At 32.3% G+C, this 27518-nt stretch overlaps 2 protein-coding genes and 1 long non-coding RNA gene across 3 annotated transcripts; 2 read left to right on the forward strand and 1 right to left on the reverse strand.

Moving 5' to 3' along the window:
• The first annotated feature begins 1921 nt into the window (after window positions 1–1921).
• Window positions 1922–7239, forward strand: LOC112323752 (uncharacterized). The gene is made up of 7 exons (XM_024582978.2): window positions 1922–2709; window positions 2840–2941; window positions 3015–3129; window positions 4077–4192; window positions 4733–4921; window positions 5522–5664; window positions 6887–7239. Exons 1-7 carry the CDS (start codon window positions 2585–2587, stop codon window positions 7066–7068), a joined length of 972 nt encoding a protein of 323 aa, XP_024438746.2. The 5' UTR covers window positions 1922–2584; the 3' UTR covers window positions 7069–7239.
• LOC127904177 (uncharacterized) lies at window positions 6549–21233 on the reverse strand. Its single transcript, XR_008057068.1, has 2 exons — window positions 21085–21233; window positions 6549–6753 (listed from the first exon to the last, which is right to left on the reverse strand). It is a non-coding gene; the product is annotated as an uncharacterized LOC127904177 (long non-coding RNA).
• LOC7493905 (uncharacterized) lies at window positions 12919–21776 on the forward strand. The gene is made up of 7 exons (XM_052446359.1): window positions 12919–13246; window positions 13377–13478; window positions 13552–13666; window positions 14707–14822; window positions 15378–15566; window positions 16186–16328; window positions 21219–21776. Exons 1-7 carry the CDS (start codon window positions 13122–13124, stop codon window positions 21398–21400), a joined length of 972 nt encoding a protein of 323 aa, XP_052302319.1. The 5' UTR covers window positions 12919–13121; the 3' UTR covers window positions 21401–21776.
• Window positions 21777–27518: the final 5742 nt, after the last annotated feature.

Genomic DNA, 27518 nt, shown 5'->3' on the forward strand with positions numbered 1-27518 from the left:
GTACTTTTCGCTCAGAATGAATCAAAATAATTTTTTTATTTTTTAAAAATTATTTTTGATATCAACACATTAAAATAATTTGAAAATATCAACAAATATTAATTTGAATAAAAAAATAAAAAAATTTAAATTCTTTTAAAAATATTTTTAAAACATAAAAATAAATAAACCCAAAGCAAGGTTAAAAAAATAATAATTAATGGACATTGTGGAGGGCTGTATGTTTCGTCACCTGGTTGGATTTGTACTTTCTAATACTGAATGGTTTCTAGATTCGCACAGTTGTACTTTTGATACAAATAATAAAGTCGATAGGTAATAACACATCTATAGTTCATATTATACACTAAAACAACTAAAATATGATTAAAAAAACATAATATATTTTTTTTCATTTAATATGTGCATATGTGGTAAAAGATTTAGAGCATCGAGATTTTGAAATAATAATAACAAAATAAACTAAAATAGAAAAATGGTTTGGAATCATGCTAAATGCTATTTACATATTCTAAATGTACTATGTACTAGAGTGGTACTTTTTTAATTTTTTTATCAATGAAGTTCTTTAATAACAAAAATAATAGCGAATTGCTTCATGTTTGTTGTGTAGAGATAAAATTAAAAAAAGAAGAACCAACTTAGAAAATGAACCAAGAAAATAGATGGTGTCTTTAAAGGTAGTGCAAAAAGTACAATTTAGTCCTCCAATTTCCAAAATTAGATCTTTTTGGTCCCTTATGTTTTTATAAATTCAGTTTTTGTACCAAACTTTATTTTTATTATTTTTTCAGTCCCTAGATTGATAAGGAGAGAGAAAGTTTCATCGCATTCCAACATAAAAAGAGAAAGTCGTTGTTTTTACAAATCTCAACTACCATATTGGTTAATCTTAGTGTCTACAAGTTTCATTTAATGAAAATAGTTTGATGATGGTTGTTTAGAGCCTTAACATTATCTAAAATAGTAGATCGAAGTCAAAAAAGACAAAATCTAACCCAGTTTGTTTTCATGTTTGGGGACTTTTTTGGGTTTCTTAAGTTGATAAATTGATTTCTAAGTGTTTTGATGGTGTTTATAAGGTGTTTTATTATTATTATTTTGTTAAAATGAGTTTTTCTTAGTCTGATCATAAACCCAAAAACACTTTAGTCTCTTTCTACTAGTTTATCTTGGTATCATATTGCACCCTAACTGTTCGATAAAAAAATGCTTGACCGTGATTTTTGTTTTTATATAGAACTTGTGATAGTTTTTATGTTGTTTTTAATATATACATTTTAGAAGTCTTATCTAGTTCTAACGGTTGTAACCCAATTTTTTTGTAGGATCTTCAAAGAATAAATGAATTAATATACCTAACCCACAGATATATGTAATATCCATAAAAGTTTTAGCTCAACTCAATATATTCAACCTGCTTAGGTCTTAAAAAAAAATAGAATGAGTTGGATTTATATTTTGTAAAATAAGTTAAGTTAGACACAATTAGTGACAATAATATTTCATGACAACTTTTTAAATTAGACGTTTCTTCATAATAAAATAAAATACAAAATATCTAACTTTGTTTCTTTTTTTTTATAAAAATCACCATGATATCAGATAACATCAATCATAATAAAAATAGAAAACATGAAACAATGATAATATCAAATGACATCACCTATGACTAGGGGTGTTCAAAAAAACCGACCAACCGATTAAACCAAAAAAACCGAGAAAAAATTAACCGAAAATACCGAACCGATAGAAAAAACCGAATAAAACGATTAAAAAATACTCAAAACCACTCGGTCCGGTTCGGTTTCGGTTTCAAAAAGCTTAAGCCGATTGAACCGGACCGGTTCAATTGAATCTGAAAAACTTAAAAAACAAGGTATAAAAGCAAACATCCCTAACCCTAATTCATTTTATCACTTTCCAGCCGCCTCCCTCTCCTCTCTTCTCCTCTCTCTCATTTTCTCTCATGTTAACCTAACATTAAATCCTCTTTTTGAATTTTTACACCAGAGCTTCTCACCTCCTCCTACCATCACTCTCTGGTCTTCCATATGGTAGCGTCATCCACAACCTTCACTTTACTCCTATCATCAACCACAGACAACAACCCACACATCAAGAACCGGTTTCAGTTTTTCAAGCCCGATCTAGATCGTCTTCCATATAGCAGTGCCGTCCACAACCTTCACTTTTCTCCAATCAACAACCACCGACAACAACCCACACATCAAGAACCGGTTTCAGTTTTTCAAGCTCGATCTAGATCTTTTCATCTGAATGGAGTCCTTTTTTAATGAGTGGAAAGTAATAAAAATTTGTGTTTGTGGACTTTATCTGGTGTTGGAAGAGCAGGAATTGCACCTTTTTTAGTGGTTATAATGGCTCCACATGCATTTGCAGATCTAAGCATCTCTTTGATCTTTGATTCATTGTGAAATGAAGGAATTACAGGGCTTTGGTATAACGGCAGCAGTAAAAAAAAAAGCCTATTTAATTGGTTTCTCTTTCTCTCCCTACAAGATAAGAAAATTCTTTTTTACAAGACTCGATCACTCCTTGGTTGACAATTCATAGAATCATCATGTGGCTAGAGATCATCTGTTGTCTGATCGCTTACATGCTGTTCACATGCTTCTTCTCCGACGATGACGACGTTTTAGAGGTCGAATCCTCTGACACCAATGCACTTTTCAACGTAGCTAACAAGTACGTACATGTACCTCTCTGCATATAGTAATTTTCAAACTTGTTTTTTCTTCTTCTTGTTCTTAACATTAATCATCATCAAGAGCTAATTGGGTTTTTATTTTTATTGTGTTTTTTCTTTGAATTGAAGGCTTGAAAAGCTATATGGAGGAAAGGTTTATGTAGGGCTCCGAATTCCGGATGCTGACACTGGTTCAAGGCAAAATATAGATATAGTTCTTGTCACCAAAGGGTAAATGAAAATTTTAAGATAAAATATGTTATGAAGGAACAACAAGAATTATTGTTTTGATTTGACTTTACAGTGAGGCAGTGGTAATTTCTGTCAAGAATTTCTCGGGTTCTGTATCAATAAGTGGTGATGGCAGCTGGGTTTGTGAAGGCGAAGGTAGACACAAATCAGAGCGTCATCCTGATCCTGTAAGTTTTTCTTTCTTTCTTTCTTGGATACTTAATTACTCTGATATATGATTATAATAGCTTTCATGGTGGGGAAAAGAAACGAGGCCATTGCCCAAGAGGCCCAACATTGAACTTTTGTTGATATTTGCGGCAGGAGGGGTTAAGAAGGCGATTGATCCTTCTTTTGAAAATCTAACCATTTAACCAAAATGGGATAAAAAATCCAGTTACTGGAGCTTACTTTCGATTTTCTCCCTGAATTATGGATTCCAATAGACAGAAATAAATTCCCTTGGAAGCACTGGTGACTTTGAGGGATTGAATAAAAAACCAACTATTGCTGCCTAGTCCAATATTTTTTTGTTTTCTGACAAAAAATGGAACAAGAAATTGTATTTAAGAATAGATGAAGAATAAATACATTATAGAAAATGAGTTACTGTCCAAAGCTTTTGCAATGAACTATTACGAAAGCAACTATGCTCTAGACTCAACCCTAATGTATTTATTACTCGGCCCATGAGACACAAGCGTTGTTTTATTCAATGTTATACAGACAACACAATTAACTATGTCTTAAAATGAAAAGAAAAAATACAATAAAATCAGCAGATAAACTTCTTGATTGATTGCATAACAGTTGTACATCAGCATCATTATATTTTTGTTAGTTTTGTTGTCATAATAAAAATATCTAATGCAACCAGCTGGTCTAGCATCTACAACATCTTTAATCATTGGCATTGTATTTATTTCTATGCTTACAGTTTCATGTTCCTTTGCTATAGTTGCTTGGCAAGCTAATTTTTGGATACTGCTATTGCTCCAAAATAATATCTTGTATATTTGTTTCTAGATACTTGTATTATAACAGAGTATGGATTTTTGACTCCAGTGCAAAAACATGAGGTTGATTTTGGCCACTGTTTGATCTGAATCTGTTTTATTAACCTCTTTTTTCTCAGGTGGAGGAGACTAAAAAGCAAGCTTCAATTCTTGAATCATATCTTGAACAAAGGGGAGTTGCTCTACCTGAAGGATATTTGTCTTGCAAAGTTGTACTTCCCAATCCTAAGTTGCAGTATGTGTTCAAAACATATGTATTATAAGCTGTGTAGTTTAGTTGACTCAAAATGAAAAACTAAATGATTGAAGTATATACCCAAATTGAAGTGCGCACACACACACACACACACACTCACTTCTGACCTGATAAGGAGCAAGCCAGATGAAATTGTTTGTGCATTTGGTTATGTTTCTAATATTATGCTTTTTTGAAAAGTCCTCTCGAATAAAGAAACTACAGTAATAAATTTCTAGATTGGACTCTTGTTTAGGTTTAAGTGGACTGGAAGAGTTTATAAATTGAGATTGCGCGAGTTAAAGTACCATTTTTGTTGTTAGTAGCAACATAAGATTTCAATCTTGTCTTCCAGCGTGAAATACTTTTGTTCTCTAAAGTGCATTGTATTTCTGTTGTGCTCCTTGGTCTCTACCTGGACCGATGAAAAAAAATGGGACCACTTATTATGGACTTGTTGATTTTAAAACATCATACTTTTTCATTCATGAGTATATGGATATACTTGTGTTTTCTTGTATCTGAAACATCTCTTCGCAGTACAATCCGTTCAGGCTATTTTCCACCCGAGGTTATTACCTATGACCAATGGGTACTGCTGAAACCTGAACCAAAAGGCCTATTTTCTGGTTGGAAAAAGGGTTCCTTTAGTGGTGGAAAGAAGGAGATGCAGGAATCTATGCATCAGAAACTCAACTTCACTCTCAGCACAGCTCCTGTGTGGGACAGGTTTGCTGCTCTGTGCCTAAGATTTTTATATTCCTGCTCTCTGGTTATGAGTGCATTCTTTCTGCATTGTTGTGTATTTGGTCAAAAAGTGATTTCCAGCAGCTTGGATTAACATCATTAAACATATCAGGTCCTTGTGAAAAAAAAGAGGAAAGAAGACTGTCCGGCTTTCAATATTTAATTATTTGTGTTATCATTTCTTTGATGCTTTCTGGGCCAAGATTGTCAAGTAGGGACTAGGGAACTAGAAAAGTACAAAGAGAGGTGGTCTTCAACAGTAATCATTCTAAATGTTCTACTGGTTCACAAATTGCTAGATTCCACACCCTATGATTCCAAAGGCTCATTGAACACCGGTTAAACGGATGCTTGAGCCAGGAACATTGTAGTGATGAAGCTGATTGTGTGTACTGTGTCCCTAAGAAAGGAGGTGAATTTGAGTTCTTATGGTGGTCTGTGTTTTACACTGCAGGTCCCTTCCTATTCATCCAAGTTGAAGCCATAAACTAACTTCAATTCTCATCAGTTTGATTTTGCTGTGAGTTATGCTAAGCTGTGATTTACACTTGACACAAAACAACTATTTCCAATTCTATGCAGGTTGGAGCTTAAGGGTAATAAATATGTCCTAGGAGAATTTCTGGAGTTTAAAGGACAACAAGAAGATATCATGGCTTTGAGGAACATCAAAAGATCGAAAGTTAGTCGTTTGATCATTCAAAAGACGAGCATGTTTGGACTAGGTAATCACTCCAACATTTGCTCTGCTTTTCTTTTTATGGAAACAATATTGATTGTTAATGAATGTTTTTTATCAAAAGGGAACCTGAGATAATATTCTTGACATAGTAATGCTTATTGTATTAATTCATTAATGATTAAGATTTTTAGGTTTTGAGGAGTTTAAGAAAAGTCCAAGATGCAGTTTGGTAAATCAAACATAAACCTTTGGATCAAACTGAAATTTTGACAGCTGATTTTGAAGGCATTGTTTTATCGAGTTAAAATTTCATGATGATTAAAGAACAAAAAAGCTTTCAAATAAGGTTTGGAAGTTACTGTGTGAGATTGTTTTTATTTACTTTGTTGTATTTGGATTTTTTTTTATATTTAGATTACGATTTTCAATTTAATTAGTATTTTACTATTTAGAAATACTAATGCTAAATGGATTCTATTAGTCAAGTAAATTTTAATTAGGAATAATCTAATATAAACAAAGAACATTCAGATTATTAAGATTTTTTATAAAAAATGAAAGATTTTCTCTAATTCCGCAATAGTGATAGGGTTAAACGTTCGGGTTTGAGAACCTTAATTTTTTTGCACACTATAATTATTTAGAAATTTTGATTTAGAATTAAATAAAACAAACTGTAAAATGCCATCTGAGTACTCTTAAAAATTCCAGTAGGAACATACTAATGACATAAATTGATCCAGACAAGCTAAGACCAACACTTACAGGATTGTAAATAGTTTTGTGCTACAGTACTGCTGTTGTATGATGAGTAGAGAGTTCTTAAACAATCTCATACCAAGAGACCGTTAAGTATTGTGGTTTTATTTTGGTCTCATGTATAATTGGGTTTTAAATTTTGTTTTTGTAAAAGCTAAAATAACATGCTTTTTATTTATGAAACCCGCTTTTCATATATTTTACATGCAAAAATCTGTTTCAGAGCAGTTTTAACTAAATATGTTTTTTTTTCTTCTAAATTACAACCTCAATAGCTCATCATCCAGACTTGCTTAACACTCACACCCCACCAAAACAATGTTTTTGTTTAACTGTCCTTTTTTGTACTTCCTCTGTATAGTTAAGCTCATCCCTATTATAGTAACCAAAGCTCTATATAGTATTTGTAATTTTTATATCGAGCAAGCACACATTCTGACAACCGATGCCCTTTTGCTTGTTTTTGCCTTTTCACTTCTCTGTTCAAACTCAATGAACACCTGCAGCCAATTCAAAGCTCCAGGTTTTGTACTCTGGCCGTGATTATCGAAGTGAAGGGGCTTCAGCTTCTGAGTTGAAGGAAGAAACCGTAAGATCAAGTACAGAGGTTCTGTTTCAGGCAGAGAACTCCGCTAAAGTCCGCAAATTCAAGCTTTCTTCAATTATCTCCATGTCACTAAGTGCCTGAACATGCTCATGCTGAATACAAGTTATGCATTGCTGTGGAAGCTATAGGTCATAGGCTATGATGTCACCTTATGACTGCCTCCTTACGTGTAGGTGTGAAATTATAGTTCATATTGTAAACTAAAACAACTAAATTATGACAAAAAATAATAATAATATTTTGCATTTAATATGTGCATGTGATAAAAGATTTAGAGGCATTGAGATTTCTAAATAACAATTACAAAATAAATTAAAATAAAAAGGTGGTTTGGAACAGTGCTAATTACTATTTACACATTTTTAATGTAGTATGAATTAGAGCGGTATTTTTTTTATTTTGATTTTTTAACTTATTTTTCAATCGATCGAGTCCTTTAATTACAAAATTAATAGTCAATTACTTCGTATTTGTTGGCTAGGGATAAAATTGAAAGAAGGAGAACCAACTTAAAAAATGAAATGGAACTAGATGGTGTCTTTAAATTTGGTGTGAAAAGTACAATATAGTCCTTCAATTTTTAAAATTAGATCTTTTCGGTCTTTTATGTTTTTATAAATTCAGTTTTGGTACAAAATTTTATTTTTATTATTTTTTTAGTTCCTAGATTGTCAAAGAGAGAAAATTTCATTGCATTCCAACATAGAGAAAAAAAGTTGTTTTCACAAATCTCAACTATCATATTGGTTAATTTTGATGTCCATGAGTTTTATTTGATGAAAGTAGCTTGATAGTGGTTTTTTAGAACCTCAATATCACCTAAAATAGTAGATCGAAGTCGAGGAAGAAAAATGTAACCCGGTTTGTTTCATGTTTGGGGACTTTTTTAGATTTTTTAAGTTGATAAATCAATTTCTAGGTGTTTTGAGGGTATTTATAAGATGTTTTTTTTTATAGTTAAAATGAGTTTTTCTTAGTTAAATCATAAACTTAAAATACTGTTATTCATTAATGCTAGAGTTAGAAATACTAACACTAGGATTAATAATAAAGTTGAACCTTAATATTCACTTGTGCTAAAGCTAGGAATAATAGACCTTTCGCAAGTAATATTTACCAATGCTAGTGTTGAAAATATTTTAATTAGTTGAATATTCATTAATGCTAAAGTATAAGAATATTATAGGTAGACCATCAATAGCATAACACAACAAACCCTTAGCAATTTAAGATAAAATTAGTAATGTAGTTTACTTCAGGTATGACACTTTAGTTTCCTTTAGTGTAACCAATCTTGTAACATAGAATCTTTGCAAATCATTTAGAGTTTTTTAGTGACTATAATATCAGATGACGACTTCTTAAATTATACCTTTCTTCATCAAAATAATGAAATGCTAGATATCTAATCTTTTCCTTTTCCTTTTTCAAAGGTCACCATGATATTGGATAGCGACGATCATAATAAAAATAGAAAGCATGAAACAATGATAATATCAAATGACATCATATTGGACCTATAGGCCATAAACACCATAATCGAACCATGTCCTAACTCGAAAACCTAGGGGCTTTAAACCAAATCTTGGATATAGTCTCGGGCCTCTCGAACTAGGTCTCAACTTGAACTCCAAGATTCATGCTTATTTTTTACTTTTGAAACCCTATTTAACTCTCAAAATATATAATGATAGTATTGGTGTTCACGATCCGGTTCGGTCCGGTTTTGACCATCAAAGCCAACTGAATTGGGAATAATAATTCTTGAAAAAGTTAAACTGAATCAAACTAAAACCGTAGATAACTTGGGAGTTTTAGTTTCATACAACATTTAAAGAAACAAAAAAAAAATACAAAGTAAGAAAAATCTCGGAAACACCCACAAATTCAACAAGAAAATCTAAAACAAAACAAAAAAAACTCTCCACTTTTCTGACAGACAAGTGGTGACTATGAAATGGCTTGCTCAGAGCTATGTCTTTGTTTTGACTTGACAAGGATAAGACTTTTAAACCCAAGAACCAAAGACAAAATTCCTAAGTCGAATAGAAACCACTAAACAAATGACTCGCGCATAAATAATATAAATGGTTATTGCAATGGTTGTTGGAAGTGTTAGACCCACGTTACCATGAGCTTGGGTAATTATCAAGACCAGGTGTCTTGGGTTTGACAATTATGTCAAATCCATATTTTTTAAGTCTGATAAACATGTCAAACCCAAGTTATCTGGGCTTGGTAACCAAGTCAGATCCATGTGCCTGAGTCTGGTTATTATGCTAGACCCACAGTGCTTGGATATGACGACCAAGCCAGCTTAAGGTGCTTGGGTCTGACCACAACACCAGACCCACGTCACCTGGGTTTGGCTACCACACCATATCCAGACGTCTGGGTATAACACTCATGCCAGACCTGCGTGCCTGGGTATAGCACCAATGCCGGACTCAAGCTACTTACAAGAGGACATTGTCATTATGGATTCACTTTTTTAATATCATGAATTTTTTTAACTAAGAACTGGAAAGATATGTTTGTGTTTAATATAATAAATTAAAAAATTATATTACTTAATAAATTAATTTTGAATGATAATTAAATATAAGAGTAAAAAGTTAATTTTCTCATGTAAATAGTACAAGATAGATATAAATGCAAATATTTTATTTAGATTATCTTTTTTTTATTTTATACATTTTTTTTTTATCTATCTTGAAGATTTACTATGGTTGCTAAATACATATTATTTTTCGTTCTTATAAATGCATAATACAAATATAACTCTTCGATTTTAAATTTAGTAGGAAAATAAATTATGTATAAATTACAATAAAATAAACTTTTGGAGATACCAAACAAAAAATTTATTTTTAAATAATTAAACTAAATAATTTAAAAAATTAGATAGATGATATTAATTAAAAATCAAATTAAAAGGCCCTCTCCTCTTTCCCTTGGGTCTGATAGCAATACCAGATCTAAGTGCCTGACAGTCATTTCCGAATATAAATAATAATTTATATGAAAATGACATAAACACCCTAACATGCAGCCTTGTTACTGTGAAACCCAATGGTAATTTTATATTTGAACTATTTCAATAAAAGAAAAAGACGGTGAAGCTCCTGAACACATGCATATTCCTCCTTAGGGGCATGATTATATCTTTATTGTTTTTATTTTTTTGACAAGATAAAAGAAGCTCCCAACTCTAAAGTTAAAATTTTGTGTTCAAAAGGGCAAATCAGCATCTATATTGCAGCCTAAAAAGCCTGAATAGATCATTTTATTCTCAATCATTGTTTTAATACCAAATGTATCCCATGGATAAGACAACCCTGCCTCTAACTATATACTTAACAAGTTTCTTTGGCAAGGACAATTCCACCATTACACTACTCCAATCTACAATAATCTATGTCTAAGTAAACAGTGAGAGAGATATTGATCCCTTTTAGTAAATGTTGTAATTGTAATTTATATCCCTTCTCTGAAACTTTGTTCCAAATCAAACCTTTTTTCTTCTCTACCTAATCCAATGCTGAAGCTAAGGGAGAGTGGTCGAACCAAGACCAGCCTATTAAGTAATACTCTAAAAGGTGTGGGAAAACTATTGTAGCTTTCCCACGCCTTTCACTTTCCCATCTTTAATATATTATATTATTATAATTATTATATTATAATATATACTAAAAATTAAATGAAACTCTAAATTGTTTTTTTTTTTTAATTTTTTTTGTTTTGTTTTTTAATGAATTTTTTTGTTTGATCCCGGGTTTGATGGGTTAGTCTGGTTTGATGAGTTAACCAGGATTTTTTTTTCTTTTTAATTAATTTTTTTCATTTAGTTTAGTTTGTTAATGTTAAATTTCTTTATATTTAATTATCAGATTTTCATGACATGTATCCCGGACTTGACGGGTTAACTTGGTTTGACGGGTTAACCCAGTTAATTTTGGGTAAACCCGTCAATTATTTTTTTCTATTTAGTTATCAAACTTTCATGACGCGAATCTTAGGTTTGACGGGTTAACCTGGTTTGAAAGGTTGACCCATTTAATTCAGATTTTTTTTCTTTTTCTTTATTAGTTTTTTTCTTCATATTGGTTTTTTTTTCCTTTGTTTTTTCCTTTTTAATTAATCTATTTAATTATCACACTTTTATGACACGACCTTATAGCCAAACCCACATCCAATGCTCTAGGGTCCAGTGTTGCAGTCAGGCTCACTTAAACTTAAGTCATGTAAGTTTAATATTATTATTAATATTATAAATAGTATTCTTGGGTCAAGCGTTGCAGCTAGACCCAAGGCTTTTGGGTATATCTTTGCAGAAAGACCTAACACTCTTAGATCTTAGCATTTTTTTGATATTTTATATGCAAGAAAAAAAAATTAACCCGTGTTGTATGCCTTTGTTTTTTTTTCTTTTCTTTTTAAGCCTTTTACTTTGAATAGAACGGTGCAATCCACAGTGAAAAAACTTATGTCTTTAGTTTATTTTTTTTGTCTATAGTTTCTTAATATTAAATTTTTTCTGTTTAATTATCAGGCTTTCATGACATGGATCCCAGGTTTGATGGTTTAACCCAGTTGATTCAGATTTTTTTTTCTTTTTCTTCATTAGTTTTTTCCTTCCTGTAGGTATTTTTCTCTTTGCTTTTTCCTTTTTAATTAATCTTTTTTTTAAAAAAATTAGTTTATTAATATTAAATCTTTTTTCTATTTAGTTATCACACTTTCATGAGACGAATCCTAGGTTTGACGGGTTAACCTGATTTGGCGAGTTAACCCAATTGATTCATATTTTTTTTATTTTTTCTCATTAGTTTTTTTTTTTCTATTGGTTTTTTTTCTTTGTTTTTTTTCTTTTTAATTAATTTATTTAATTATCACACTTTTATGACACGACCTTGCAGCCAGACCGACATCCAATGCTATTGGGTCTGGTATTGCAGCCAAACCCACTTAAACTTGGGTCATGCAAGTTTAATGTTATTATTAATATTATAAATATTACTCCTAGGTCAAACGTTGTAGTCAAACCCAAGATTCTTGGGTATAGCTTTACAGAAAGACCTAACACTTTTAAATCTTAATTTTTTTTGATATTTTTTATGCAAAACAAATTAACCCGCAGCATCGCGCGAGTCATGTAACTAGTTGAACAACAAATCTTGTGATCGAATCTTCAATATCAAAAGTTAAGAGCAGCAAAACAAGTTAGTGATAAGGAATTACATAAAAGAGAAAGAGAGAGAGGTTCAAAGGGGTGGCGATTGAAACAAAAATAACAAGGAAAAGGTGTCTTAGGGTTTAATTAAGTTTCTATTTATATCCTTTATATTTTTAATTGGGTTAAATGTGGTTGAATTGCTTGAATTGATTTTAGTTTTGTGAAATTGAAATCCAACTGGATCAGGTGATTTTTTTGTTTTTAACATAGTTTTAAAATCCAACCCGGCCCGACGGGTCGACCAGAGGCTGAAACCGGGCTGGGTTGAAGAAAAAACAGGAGAAGGAAAAACTCGGTGTAACCCGGCAAGACTCGGTCAAAAACCCGGTTGCAACCCGTTGACTTTTGTTTTTTTTACTAAAACAACGTGGTTTTGATTTAAAAAAAAAGAATTGATCCGGGCGACTTGGTAACCCAGTCAAAACCCGGAACCCGGGCCTTAGACCGGGCCGGGTCTAAAACTATGGTTTTTAAATCATTTTCTTCTGTTTTTTCTACTAGTTCAGTATTTTTTATTTTTTTGATTTTCTTGATTGGCTGTTTTTTTTTTTAACACCCCTGAATGATAGTATAAAAAATAAACAAGTTTTCATATCATGTTTTTAAATTTAAAAAACGAAAATAAAAAATAAGAAAAACGAAAACAATAGCAAACATCACATCAAATTTCAGATGTGATCTGTTTTCTTTTAACCTGGTACGATTCAGTGTGTTTGGCATCACAAACCCACCAACGGAAATAAACAAAAGAAAAAACCAAACCAATTTTCTTAAAGAACGTAAAAAAGAAAAAGAAGAGAAGAAATCTCTTGAGGTTTCTCTTTCTCTCCCTACAAGATAAGAAAATTGTTTTTTACGAGACTCGAACACTCCTTGGTTGATAAGTCATAGAATCATCATGTGGCTAGAGATCGTCTGTGGTCTGATCGTTTACAAGTTGTGCAAATGCTTCTTCTCCGACGCTGACGACGTTTTAGCGGTCCAATCCTCTGACACCAATGCACTTTTCAATGTTGCTAACAAGTACGTACCTGTACCTATCTGCATATAGTAATTTTCAAACTTGTTTTTTTTTCTTCTTTTTCTTAACATTAATGATCATCAAGAGCTAATCCGGTTTTTATTTTTGTTGTGTTTTTTCTTTGAATTGAAGGCTTGAAAAGCTATATGGAGGAAAGGTTTATGCAGGGCTCCGAATTCCGGATGCTGACACTGGTTCAAGGCAAAATATAGATATAGTTCTTGTCACCAAAGGGTAAATGAAAATTTTAAGATAAAATATGTTATGAAGGAACAACAAGAATTATTGTTTTGATTTGACTTTACAGTGAGGCAGTGGTGATTTCTGTCAAGAATTTCTCGGGATTTGTATCAATCAGTGGTGATGGCAGCTGGGTGTGTGAAGGTGAAGGTAGACACAAATCAGAGCGTCATCCTGATCCTGTAAGCTTTTCTTTATTTCTTTCTTGGATAGTTAATTACTCTGATATATGATTACAATAGCTTTCATGGTGCATTTTGTTGGTTTGAGTTTGTAAAACTGTTTTGGCACCGAGGAAGAGACCTAGGACTGAATACCAATTGTACTTGGGATGGGAGAATTGGTGGGGAAAACTAGCAAGGCCATTGCCCCAAGAGGCCCAACATTGAACCTTTGTTGATATTTGCGGCAGGAGGGGTTAAGAAGGCGATTGATCCTTCTTTTGAAAATCTAACCATTTAACCAAAATGGGATAAAAAATGCAGTTACTAGAGCTTACCTTCCTTTTCTCCCTGAATTATGGATTCCAATAGGCAGAAATAAATTCTCTTGGAAGAACTGGTGACTTTGAGGGATTGAATAAAAAACCAACTATTGCTGCCTAGTCCAATCTGTTTTTGTTTTCTGACAAAAAATGGAACAAGAAATTGTATTTAAGAATAGATGAAGAATAAATACATTATAGAAAATGAGTTACTGTCCAAAGCTTTTGCAATGAACTATTACGAAAGCAACTATGCTCTAGACTCAACCCTAATGTATTTATTACTCAGCCCATGAGACACAAGCGTTGTTTTATTCAATGTTATACAGACAACACAAATAACTATGTCTTCAAATGAAAAGAAAAAATACATTAAAATCAACAGATAAACTTCATGATTGATTGCATAACAGTTGTACATCAGCATCATTATATTTTTGCTAGTTTTGTTGTCATAATAAAAATATCTAATGCAACCAGCTGCTTTAGCATCTGCAACATCTTTAATCATTGGCATTGTATTTATTTCTATGCTTACAGTTTCATGTTCCTTTGCTATAGTTGCTTGGCAAGCTAATTTTTGGATACTGCTATTTCTCCAAAATAATATCTTGTATATTTGTTTCTAGATACTTGTATTATAACAGAGTATGGATTTTTGACTCCAGTGCAAAAACATGAGGTTGATTTTGGCCACTGTTTGATCTGAATCTGTTTTATTAACCTCTTTTTTCTCAGGTGGAGGAGACTAAAAAGCAAGCTTCAATTCTTGAATCATATCTTGAACAAAGGGGAGTTGCTCTACCTGAAGGATATTTGTCTTGCAAAGTTGTACTTCCCAATCCTAATTTGCAGTATGTGTTCAAAACATATGTATTATAAGCTGTGTAGTTTAGTTGACTCAAAATGAAAAACTAAATGATTGAAGTATATACCCAAATTGATGTGCGCGCACACACACACACACACACACTCACATTTCTGACCTGATAAGGAGCAAGCCAGATGAAATTGTTTGTGCATTTGGTTATGTTTCTAATATTATGCTTTTTTGAAAAGTCCTCTTGAATAAAGAAACTACAGTAATAAATTTCTAGATTGGACTCTTGTTTAGGTTTAAGTGGACTGGAAGAGTTTATAAATTGAGATTGCGCGAGTTAAAGTACCATTTTTGTTGTTAGTAGCAACATAAGATTACAATCTTGTCTTCCAGTGTGAAATACTTTTGTTCTCTGAAGTACATTGTATTTCTGTTGTGCTCCTTGGTCTCTACCTGGACCGATGAAAAAAAATGGGACCACTTATTATGGACTTGTTGATTTTAAAACAGGTTGTTTCTGTCATACTTTTTCATTCATTAGTATTTGGATATACTTGTGTTTTCTTGTATCTGAATCATCTCTTCGCAGTACAATCCATTCAGGCTATTTTGCACCTGAGGTTATTACCTATGACCAATGGGTACTGCTGAAACCTGAACCGAAAGGCCTATTTTCTGGTTGGATAAAGGGTGCCTTTCGTGGTGGAAAGAAGGAGATGCAGGAATCTATACATCAGAAACTCAACTTCACTCTACGCACAGCTCCTATGTGGGACAGGTTTGCTGCTCCGTGCCTAAGATTTTTATATTCCTGCTCGCTGGTTATGAGTGCATTCTTTCTGCATTGTTGTGTATTTGGTCAAAAAGTGATTTCCAGCAGCTTGGATTAACTTCATTAAACATACCAGGTCCTTGTGAAAAAAAGAGGAAAGAAGAATATCCGGCTTTCAATATTTAATTATTTGTGTTATCAGTTCTTTGATGCTTTCTGGGCCAAGATTGTCAAGTAGGGACTAGGGAACTAGAAAAGTACAAAGAGAGGTGGTCTTCAACAGTAATCATTCTAAATGTTCTACTGGTTCACAAATTGCTAGATTCCACACCCTATGATTTCATAGGCTCATTGAACACAGGTTAAACGGATGCTTGAGCCAGGAACATTGTTGCGATGAAGCTGATTGTGTGTATTGTGTCCCTAAGAAAGGAGGTGAATTTGAGTTCTTATGGTGATCTGTTTTTTACGCTGTTATTCTACAGTTACCTCGACTGGTCCCTTCCCATTCATCCAAGTTGAAGCCATAAACTAACTTCAATTCTCATCAGTTTGATTTTGCTGTGAGTTATGCTAAGCTGTGATTTACACTTGACACAAAACAACTATTTCCAATTCTATGCAGGTTGGAGCTTAAGGGTAATAAATATGTCCTAGGAGAATTTCTGGAGTTTAAAGGAAAACAAGAAGATACCATGGCTTTGAGGAACATCAAAAGATCAAAAGTTAGTTGTTTGATCATGCAAAAGACGAGCATGTTTGGACTAGGTAATCACTCCAACATTTGCTCTACTTTGCTTTTTATGGAAACAATATCGGTTGTCAATGATTTTTTTTTCAAAAAGGAACCTGAGATAATTGCATTACGATTAGTGTGCTAGAAATATAGGTTTTTAGATGTAAACTTTTCTTTAATTTTCGGGGCTCTTCAATTGATTGGCAAATCCTGGATTCTCCTCAACCGTAACATCTAATGAATAGCTTCTTTTATGGTATCATCAAGGAAATAGGATAATGTCCAAATTTGAGCATACTTGTAAATAGGAGGATTTCCTAAATGTCCATATTTGAGACCTGGCCGACCCAGGGCTTGGATTGATTTGGACTGAAGAAAAAATAGAACGAGTGACCCGACTTGGCCTGGTCAAAAACCCGAGTCGAACCATGACTCGATTGTCTCGGGTAAAACCCGACCCTCAACTTGATGATTATTTTTTGAAAAAAACTTTTTTGGTTGAAAACATCATTGTTTTGATCTCTTTTTTAAAAAAAGATTTTTAGGGGGTCTACTCGGATTGACCCTCCTGACCTGTGATCGCGGCCTTGCGTTAGTTTTATAACTATGATCAAAACTTCTTTTGAGAAATGGACCAGACCCGATCATTTCTCAAGAACAATAGCTAAAGGAGCTAATACAATCACTTTTTCAAGGGTGGCTTCTTTTAGGCAAACCTCCTAGCTGTCTCTGCATCCTTATTTCCTTGCTCACAATTTTGATAGAGATACCATTGATTTGGAAGAGATCTCTAGAAAAGTCTTTAGTGCTTATTTTAGCCAACTCTTCATCTTTCTGTAGTGAATTCAAGTCATTAGGAGCCTTTTTCCTAGCCTGTGCTAAATTGACAAGGCAAACCCTTCCTCCCTTGGAAGGCTTTCAGGGAAAAAGATTATTATGAACAAAACTAGTGGATCTCCCTCTTCTCTTCTCATCCTTTCAATTGAGTGACTTCACTTTTGAATAGAGTGAGACCTAGCCCTTCTACTTCTAAGTCTTTTGACCTCTTATTAACAATTAAGCTAAGCTAATTGGAACCTGTATCTTAGCATCTCCTCCTTTCACAAGGGATTTGTTCTGCTCCTGCCTGGAAGAGTGATTTCTTACCTCTCTTTTGGGTCATGGATAGCTTCGATGACTGGACTTCTCATCCTTCTGCATCTGCCCTTAGTTACAATCGAAGTTGAGGACAAGCACTACTTTGAAAAGGTCTTGTCATGTACTAAAATGGACTTTTTGATTCCAAAGCACTTCACTCTTGTCCACATCCAAACTGGATCCTTTTCATGTCTTCCAAGTGCATGTAGCATATTGCCTAGCTTTGAGCATACCTGTAAATAAGAGGATTTCCTAAATGTTTTAACTTTATAACGAAACCTTGTTATAGAGTTGCTTAATATTTGCATTATTAAACCAATTAGATGTAATTGTTCGAATTTCATGTGACCTGATTTCCTAGTAACTTAAAATTTTGAAGCTTTTTGAAGTGAAAAGAATGAAACTGGAGCAAATGATGATTGCATGTCAGTGTAGCTATCCCCAAATGTAGAAGGTAGAAGGTTAGGGTTGTGGTGATGGTGAGACTTACGTTGGGTGCAGTATAGATGAATTTGATATAGTAGTATGATGATATAGTAGTAGATGGGAAGGCGGATTAGAAGGTTGAAGATGTAGGCCAAAGTGTGTTGCCCTTTCTCTATCCTTCAAAATGTGTGTTAACATGAAATGTGGAGCATGTAGTAACCGAGAAAAAATGGGATGCAGGATAGAAAAGAAAAGAACCTTAAGGTTATCTAGATTAGAGTTAGAGCTAGAGCCAATGTGTTGATTTTTAGTGCCTCAATGTTTGCATCAGATCTGCATTTATTTTCACAGGAAGCATAAAATCAACAAAGGTATAATGGAAAATACTAACTTCTCTTGTTGGTATAAAGCGTAGCACCATCTAAGATATATGATCCAAAAGGCAATGATGATATGCAGAAATTTCTTCAATATTCTTTGCATTATAATGTTTATTGCATCATTTCATTAATGCTCAAGTTTTTTAGTTCTTGAGGAGTTTAAGTAGAGTCCAAGACACATAAATTAAGCATAACTTTTAATCCAACTATTGAAACACGTTGAAATTTTGACAGAAGATTTTAAAGGCCATGTTTTCTATTAGGTTAAAATTTCATGATGATTGGAGATCAAAAAGGCTTGCAAATAAGGCTCAGAAGTTATTGTCTGAGATTGTTTTTATTTATCTTTTTTTTTTTGAATTCTTTCTTTATTTATTTATTTAGATTAGGACTTTCAATTTGATTAGTACTTTACTATTTAGAAATTATAATGCTAGATGGATTCTATTAATTATGCAAGTTTTAATTAGGAATAATTTTCTATAAATGATTTTAGTTTTAATTAAGAATCTTTTTCTATATGGATTTTAGATCTAACAAATATAAATAGAAATGCCTAGTTTATTTTGAGAACATTCATATTATTCAAACGTTTTATAAAAAATCAAAGATTTTCTCTAATTCCTCAATAGTGTTAGGGTTGTAACCTTAGGACTTGAGAATCCTAGCTTTTATCCATGCTATATGCCATGTCAATTGGTATCAGAGCATGTTGGCCTCTTTGATGGACGAAGACGGTAGCAACCCACTTTGTGGTGCAGGAGTGGAGGCCCTCCAAGGTGCTATGAGGGCTCTGAAGTATATACTAGATTGTTTTGCACTAGTTCTGGAACATATAATGGATCATTCGGAGCAAACCATAATAGGTCTAGCTTGGCTAATAGGTAACACAAACAGGGATTGTGAAAAGGAGATGAACATTTATATTTCAATAAGATTCCTTGTTATAAAAATGTATGGCTTGTCACTTACAAACTTTCTTGTGGTGCTAGAGAATGGTGGTTTGAAGTTCTAGGATATAGAGCTTGTACGGGTAAACCTTTAACTACATCATGGAAAGATTTGAGACAATCATTAATTTTGAAGTCTATACAAAAAAATTATGAAGACATTTTAAATGGGGTAGATAAGCAAATAGATTGTTATTATTTGCTTTTTGTTCAGCCTTCTCGAATAGAAAGGAAGAAAAATATGGAGGAAGTGTCGTCTCTTCAAAGCAGACATTTTCAACATCACCTCTTTGATAAAAACAACACTATTGCAACTACTAATCTACCTGTCAATGTTTCATCAACCAATGGTGAAGAAGAAATCTAGAAAGCTTAGAAATTAGTATCTTGTAGTGATTTAGAAGATATTGCAAACAAGGACATGGAACACATGGTAATTTCTGGCAATTCTTCTAAAGATATTATGAAAGATTCTTGAAGTTTCTTTATATACAAAGGTTGTAGTATTAAAAGTCATAGATGATGATGAGGTCGAGTTTGAAGAAAAAGAATATGTGAAGGAACCAAGTGGATTTCATAGGATCGAAAAATATAATTAAATATGGATTTTTTTCTTACCATGCACGTATCATAAATTAAATTTTGAAGTTTATAGATCAAAGACATGTTATTTCAAGACATGTTATTTCATGAACATGTTGGCTATAATGCTATATTTGAAGTATTTGTTCTTTTGGAGTGGAATAGTTCAGAGGGCGAGTTTTCCTGAAGTGAGGGGACTATCATGGGGAAATCTCTTTAATATTCTTGACATAGTAATTTTTATTGTATTAATTCATTAATGATTAAGAATTTTAGGTTCTGAGGAGATTAAGAAGACTTCAAGATGTACTTTGGTAGATCAAACATAAACCGTTGGATCAAACTGAAATTTTGATAGATGATATTGAAGGTCTTGTTTTTTATCAAGTTAAAATTTCATAATGATCAAAGAACAGAAAAGCTTTCAAATAAGGTTTGGAAGTTATTGTGTGAGATTGTTTTTATTTACTTTGTTGTATTTGGATTTTTTTTTATATTTAGATTAGGATTTTCAATTTAATTAGTATTTTACTATTTAGAAATACTAATGCTAAATGGATTCTAATAGTCAAGTAAATTTTAATTAGGAATAATTTCTTATAAGGATTTTAAGTCAATAACCCTTAATTATGAATAATTTCTTATAAGGATTTTAAGTCTATATAATTTAAACAGAGATGTCTAGTTTGACATTTAGAATATTAAGATTTTTTATAAAAAATCAAAGATTTTCTTCAATTCCACAATAGTGATAGGGTTATAACCTTCGAGCTTGAGAACCATAATTTTTTTTCACGCTATAATTATTTAGAAATTTTGGTTTAGAATTAAATAAAACAAACTGTAAAATGCCATCTGAGTACTCTTAAAAATTCCTGTAGGAACTTACTAATGACATAAATTGATCCAGACAAGCTAAGACGAGTGTGAACAGTCATAAGCACAACACTTACAGGATTTTAAATAGTTTTGTGCTACAGTACTGCTGTTGTATGATGAGTAGTGAGTTCTTAAACAATCTCATACCAAGAGACCATTAAGTATTGTGGTAGTTTCTGCCTTTTATTTTGGTTCCATGTTTTTTATTTATAAAACTTGTTTTTTATTTATTTTGCATGCAAAAATCTATTTCAGAATAGTTTTAACTAATATGTTTTTTTTTCTAAACTACAATCGCAAAAACTATCATTATATTAAACACACGACACTATAACTCATGTTATCCAGGCTTGCTTAACACTCACACCCCACCAAAACAATGTTTTTGTTTAGCTGTTCTTTTTTGTACTTCCTGTGTTTAGTTAAGCTCATACCTATTATAGTAACCAAAGCTCTATAATGCATTTGTAATTTTTATGTCGAACAAGCACACATTCTGACAATCTATGCCCTTTTGCTTGGTTTTGCCTTTTCACTTATATGTTCAAAACTCAATGAACACCTGCAGCCAATTCAAAGCTCCAGGTTTTGTACTCTGGCCGTGATTATCGAAGTGAAGGGGCTTCAGCTTCTGAGTGGAAGGAAGAAACCGTAAGATCAAGTACAGAGGTTCTGTTTCAGGCAGAGAACTCCGCTAAAGTCCGCAAATTCAAGCTTTCTTCAATTATCTCCATGTCACTAAGTGCCTAAACATGCTCATGCTGAATACAAATTATGCATTGCTGTGGAAGCTATAGGTCATAGGCTATGATGTCACCTTATGACTGCCTTCTTACGCGGAAGTGGAAAATTATTAAGTTTTGATGTATGTACAGGGGAGGAGATAGATGGCAAAGTAATGCGAGATCAATGGTGAAGAAAATAAGTCAACTTGACTCGTCACTGTTAATTTTAGCTGCACATTCTTTCCGGGGTGTTTATTTTTAGCTGCAGCACCTGTTTAGAAATGCCGGGTTGGGGCTCCGTGATTTCACCCGTGTTTCCAAACATGTCTGTAATTCTTTCCTAGTTTTTAATTTTTATCAAATGAAATTGATTTTCAATAAAAACTAAAGACTTTGTTATAGTATTACTGCATCGATGTGCTTTGAAAAATGACTTTACTGCATCATTGTCCTTTGCAAGTTATGGAAATTGTGCGGTAGATTTCAGTTTACCAACCCTTTCATCCATGGACCAGGTCAACGATGTGTGAATCCATGGAAGTGTTGGTAAACTAAATCCGTATAGGATTACTGTGCAGTGACTACGTTGACAATATGCTCCGTAGGAAACTCATCACGCTGCTCCCTCTGTTCTTGACAATCTCTCATTGCTATGTTCCCATGGCTACGTTTCATCACAATCCACATCAAAAACTAGAATTTGCCGACAGGTTTCAGAGCTAGTCTCATGCGCTGTGTTGTCTTCATCATCAAGAATTCATGGTTTTATTTTTTTCTTCCTTAAAAAAGAAAAAAATCCCTTGGGATATGACGTTAATAAGTGGCATAATACAGTAATCAAAGAAAGACAACTAACCTAAACTAATGAGGAATCAAGAACATTCGTTGTCTGTCAGAATGATTGAACACCAGAAAGCACAAGCAGTTCTTGATCAATAAACAAATTAAAATAAGAAAATAGAGGGGGAAATATATATATAGAAAAAAAAAAACTGAGTTCATGCTGATCCCCTAGCAGAGACGCCATTAATGTTGATTACTTGATGCTAATAAGAGAAGGATTAATGAAAGAGAAATTTGGAGAGTGCTAATTTTTCGATGGTAGAATTGTTTTGGTGGTTCCAAGAAGTTAAAATCAGTTATAAAAATTGAGAATTATTCAATTAAGCCCTTAATTGAATTAATAAAACCTTCCATCTTTTTCCGCCATGAAGAATCTTTGTTCTTCCTTTTCAATCATCTCTTCTAATAACATACCAGCAAATCAATCTAAGAACAGACACCAACAGCTCCTAGAAACCTTTCAATCACAAACCCTAATGCAAAACAACCCTTTACCATCCATCACAAAATATGAACAAACAATCCCTAATCCATCTAAATTCAAACTAACAGCCCTGGTTCATCATTTTCCAATCAAAATACAGCCAGTTAAGCTCAAATCTGATCACCTAGACAACTACTAGTATTGTTTTTTATCGTCAACACTTTTTATGAGCCTCAATCCATCTTCATTGATTGCCGGTATAATAATTTGTCTTTATTGATGGAGTATCTGGATGATCTTGAGTACGATTCGTATCTTGTTCCATGTGCACAAGTTTTCACTCCGTCTCGTGTAACAATCCCAATTTTTATATTAATTTTTGACAACATATTCAATCGCGATTGAAAAAAATTAGAGGATTTGTTCTTGTTTACATTCCTAACGAAATCTTTTCCTTAATATATAACAATCTCAGATATAAAAATCAATGTAATCTACTAATTACATCTCATTCATCAATCCAATTAATCTGGAATCTCGTATCATCAATGTCGCAATAATATTCACCATTTCATGCTAACATAATCTATATATTATCGTGGTATGCTTGATATCGAATGATAAACTTTAGGTTTCGTAAAATAAATTAATTAGTCTCTATAGTTTCAAAAATTATATATTTGATCCTTATGTTTATACCATTGATGACTTAGTTCTTATGAATGTTGTTTCCCGATTTATCTTATTATTCTTTTTAAATAAAAAAAAAAGAAACTAGATAAATCAAGAAGATTTGACGAGGAATAAATGATTTTTTTGAACAAAAATTTAACGAGTGAAAATAATATTTAATTATTTTTATGTTACATGGATATAATCAATAATCTAATTAATAAATTTCAAAGATTAGGCTATGACCAATTCGATAAATAAATGTTAAACCAACTATGATACCTATTTTTGTATTTTTTAAAACATGATAAAAATACATTTTGTTTGTTTTTTTTATAAAATATATATGAAAAACTTTTAGAATTTGTTCGTATGCATAAAAAAAACATATTTTTATATTTTTTAAATGAATAGTTTTTGAAGTTTTTTTAAATTTTAGAGAAAAGTGAGTGTTTTTAATACCGAGATAATATCTTACAGTGCAAGTTTACAACTTGATACTAAGTGAAATTATTGGAAAAACATACAAGGGACCCAAAAATAATTTTAAAATGATCCCTTAATTTTTGTTGTTGTTGCTAGCAAATACCACTCCTTTTTGTTTTGGATCTTCCAAATCATTCCCACAGGAGATCCGAACCCATTTGTTTCTGATCATTCGATAAAAAGATTCATTCTCTTTGTAAAAAAATAGGAGGTAGAACCAATAAAGATTTCTTTTTCGATTCATCCCTGGAGTTGAATACCTCATTCAAGAATTGTTTTTGATCCAATCCGTAGGAATCAATAAAAAAGGCAAATCTCTTATGATACACCAGATCCGGCTCGGTTATTGATAGAGTGAATAGATCTGCCATTTCTTGAAATCTCTCTTCTGATTCAAAATCGTGGTGTAACGTGTATCCCCCCCTCCCGGTTTCGATCATGAAATAGATGAAATAAATCAAAAAATGGATTTTTGTTCAAGAAAGAAATCCTATTGGAACTGCCCATATCCAGTTCATCCTTATAATTTTTGGAAATTATTTGGGGCTTGTTTGAAAAAAACATAAAAAATAAGAAAATAAACATTGCTAGAAAATCAGTAGAGCGTGTTTGTCAAACACACCCTTAACTAAATATTTAGAGGCCAAGAAATTGTCATAATATTGTATTTGGCAAACATTCCTTAAGAATACAAAATATATTTTTCTATTTGATAAATTTTTAACTAGCCAGACATGCTTTTATTTCAGGAATAGACTCGGCCCAACCACATGGGCTAGGCTTCCTAACATGAGACTTACACCAAGAAACACAACTTAGAATGGGCTTATCCCAACCACTCAGGATGGGCATCCTTGCCTATTACCTAAACCCAAAAACATAACCAAAAAAAAAAAAATGAAATTAATCTAGGGGTTTTACTAGAAATCGATGATGAACATGACGAAAAAGATGAAGAACCTAAAAATCGTATATTCAAAACCAGACTAGATCACGTCAAATTGGAGGCATAGAGGCGTTTAAGAACAACGTTCAAACAAGAATTTGGGGGTTGGATTAACACAACAAATAACTAAATGTCATGATTATTTGATTTTATGAAAAATACAAAACGAAGCACTGAAGATAAAATGCTAAGATTTCAGTGTTTTTAACCCATTTAGACCCTATATTATCAACAAGCTTATACTCATGTTCAGGAAACAATAATTAACCAGAAAGACATGAAAATCATAGACCTAAAGGAATCTTCAACGGATGAACATAAAACCCAGAAACCCAGAATCAACCTAAAACCTAAAAAATATACAAAACCCAAAAAAGCAACCTAGGCCTTACAAATCTAGCCCTATCATGCTCACTATAATTTGTTTGACCCATCCAAAACAACAAGAAACAAACAATCAATAACAAAACAACAAGTAAAGTCAATAATGACAGCAATGAAAAATTGCATCTCCCTAAGTATAAACATTGTTCCATTGATTATTTTCATTATCCTGAAACTCAAACAACATGCTTAAAACTTGTATTAACCCAACAAACTACCTTGAAACAACTTAATCCATATTAACATCAATACTTAACATACCTTGCGATGACTTCAAAAGTAACTAACTAAACATCAAAGCATGCAAAACAACGTTAAACATTATCATGTACCATACTATTATCACATTTAAACAAATTAAACAATGCAATCTAACAAAACTTGAGCATATATAAACTATCTCTATAGCATGCTTAAACTTTTAAGAAAATCATGGATTTTAAACTAGCAAATAACTTCAAATGAGGCTTAAACAAACATTTGAGCAACAATTTAAAGGAAAAATTAAATAGAGGGGGAAGGGGTGTGCTCATTGAGCTACACCCCCTCTGTCAAAGTTTAAGGAATATCTTGTCCAACAAAATTGCTTCTTGGCTAGGGATTTCTGAACCAACTTTGAACTTGCAAGGGTGGCTTACTTAAGGTTTTTTTGTTGTTTTTCTTGGTTGGCTAATGTTTTGGTTAAGGGTTTTCAGGTTTAACAATGTAAAAGTGTGTAGTTTCCTGGTTTCCCCCTCTTTCATGGCCTTTGGCATTGATTTTTAAATAGCAATAGAGATCATCTAGAGGCCATGAGTTGAACAAACCTCACCATTTAATATCAAAAACTGAATCCTAGCCATCCATCGAGGTTGAGGATCATCCTATAGTGTTTGAGAGCTGATAAGGGAAGTATACCAACTATTTTTTTTTATGGTTTCTAGCAAGCATATCTGGGTAGGGTGAGGGTTTTGGCCTCTTATAGCAGCGCCTTCATGGTTGCAAAAGAGCCTTTGTTTTATTTGGGTAGGAGTACATTGTCAAGGCTTGAGGGAGGTGTGTTTCTTGTTTGAAATGGGGGAGGGATGAGGGAGATTTTAGACTTGGAAGATAGCAACAAAACTAGGTTTTCTCGGGGCTCTTTGGAAGAAGAATATCAATAACAGCTAGATGACGAGTCGTCTAGTCTTTTTTTTTTTTTTCAAGACTAAACAAAATTGGAACCAAAACAAATTGTTTTGGTCAAAACGAACCGTTTTATTTAATTAAAATGGTGTCGTTTTGATAAGTCTGATCCTTTTATTATTATTTTTTTTGTTCAGGACTAAACAAAATAGGAACCAAAACAAATTGTTTTGGTTAAAACGAACTATTTCATTTAAATGAAAGGTGTTGTTTTGATAACCCTAGATTAATTAGAGTTTTAATTTCCTTTTTAATTTTCCTTTTAATTTTTTAAATTTGTTTAATTAAACCCTCAATTGAGTCTAATTTTACTAATCAATTCAATTTTACCCTTGTGAAGTTTCGAAAAGGAACCCTATGATTTTAGCTCATTTTTTAACTTAGTCCCAGGTCTTGGATATTTTTAATCTTGTCCTCGATCAACCTTCAAACTTCTAATTTCTTCAATTTCATCCTTATTTTAAACCGAATTTGGTCCCTGAATATGCGTACCTTTTACAGAGAGATCCTTTGTCTTAAATTTTTTTAATTTCGCTCTTAATTGACCTATAAACTTTTACATTCTTATAATTTTGCCCATGGTTTAATCTGATTTGGTTTGTAAAAATTAAATATGGTCCTCTAAAATTTCAATATTCTCAATTAAGTTCAAATTAGGCTTTCAAATTTAATTTTTCACCAATTAATTCCTTAATAAAATTAATTTAATCCATTAAAAGTCTAATTAAGTCTTTGCACTTAATTAATTCTTTTAATTTTCTTCCAAATTAATTTTTAAACTTAATTAAACCTTAATTAGGCTTGTGATTAAATCAAATTAGCCTATTAAAAACCTAATTAAGTCTTTAGATTTTATTTTTATGTAAATTTGTCCAATATTCGCTCAAGTTAACCTTGAATTTGCATTGTTCTTCACATTTGGATCCTTCAAGGGTGCAATTAAGCTTCTAATTTTGCACTTAAATCCCTCTTCAACCTGTCTTTGCCAATCAAGTTCCTAGTCCTCTTTTATTTATTTATTTATTTTATTTGTTTTACTTTTTTACTTTATTATTATTATTGTTATTGTTATTATTTTATTTTTCATTTTTTAATGGAAAGAGATGATTTTAAAAGAAATCCAAAGTTGGGATATGATGTATATTATATTATTAAAATAATTTAAAACTTGAATAAAAAATAATTAGTATAAGGTGAGCACAAATTCTATTTAAAATACAAGTT

The sequence above is a fragment of the Populus trichocarpa genome, chromosome 13, assembly GCF_000002775.5.
Source record: "Populus trichocarpa isolate Nisqually-1 chromosome 13, P.trichocarpa_v4.1, whole genome shotgun sequence".
NCBI classification, from domain to species: Eukaryota; Viridiplantae; Streptophyta; class Magnoliopsida; order Malpighiales; family Salicaceae; genus Populus; species Populus trichocarpa.

Bases quoted from the DNA above. Each gene is read 5' to 3' on its own strand.
- LOC112323752 (XM_024582978.2), top strand. From the start codon at position 2,585: ATGTGGCTAGAGATCATCTGTTGTCTGATCGCTTACATGCTGTTCACA. The intron at 2,942-3,014 runs GTAAATGAAAAT...TTGACTTTACAG, and splicing joins ATAGTTCTTGTCACCAAAGG to TGAGGCAGTGGTAATTTCTG. The intron at 5,665-6,886 runs GTAATCACTCCA...GAACACCTGCAG, and splicing joins GACGAGCATGTTTGGACTAG to CCAATTCAAAGCTCCAGGTT.
- LOC7493905 (XM_052446359.1), top strand. From the start codon at position 13,122: ATGTGGCTAGAGATCGTCTGTGGTCTGATCGTTTACAAGTTGTGCAAA. The intron at 13,247-13,376 runs GTACGTACCTGT...TTTGAATTGAAG, and splicing joins CTTTTCAATGTTGCTAACAA to GCTTGAAAAGCTATATGGAG. The intron at 13,667-14,706 runs GTAAGCTTTTCT...CTTTTTTCTCAG, and splicing joins CAGAGCGTCATCCTGATCCT to GTGGAGGAGACTAAAAAGCA.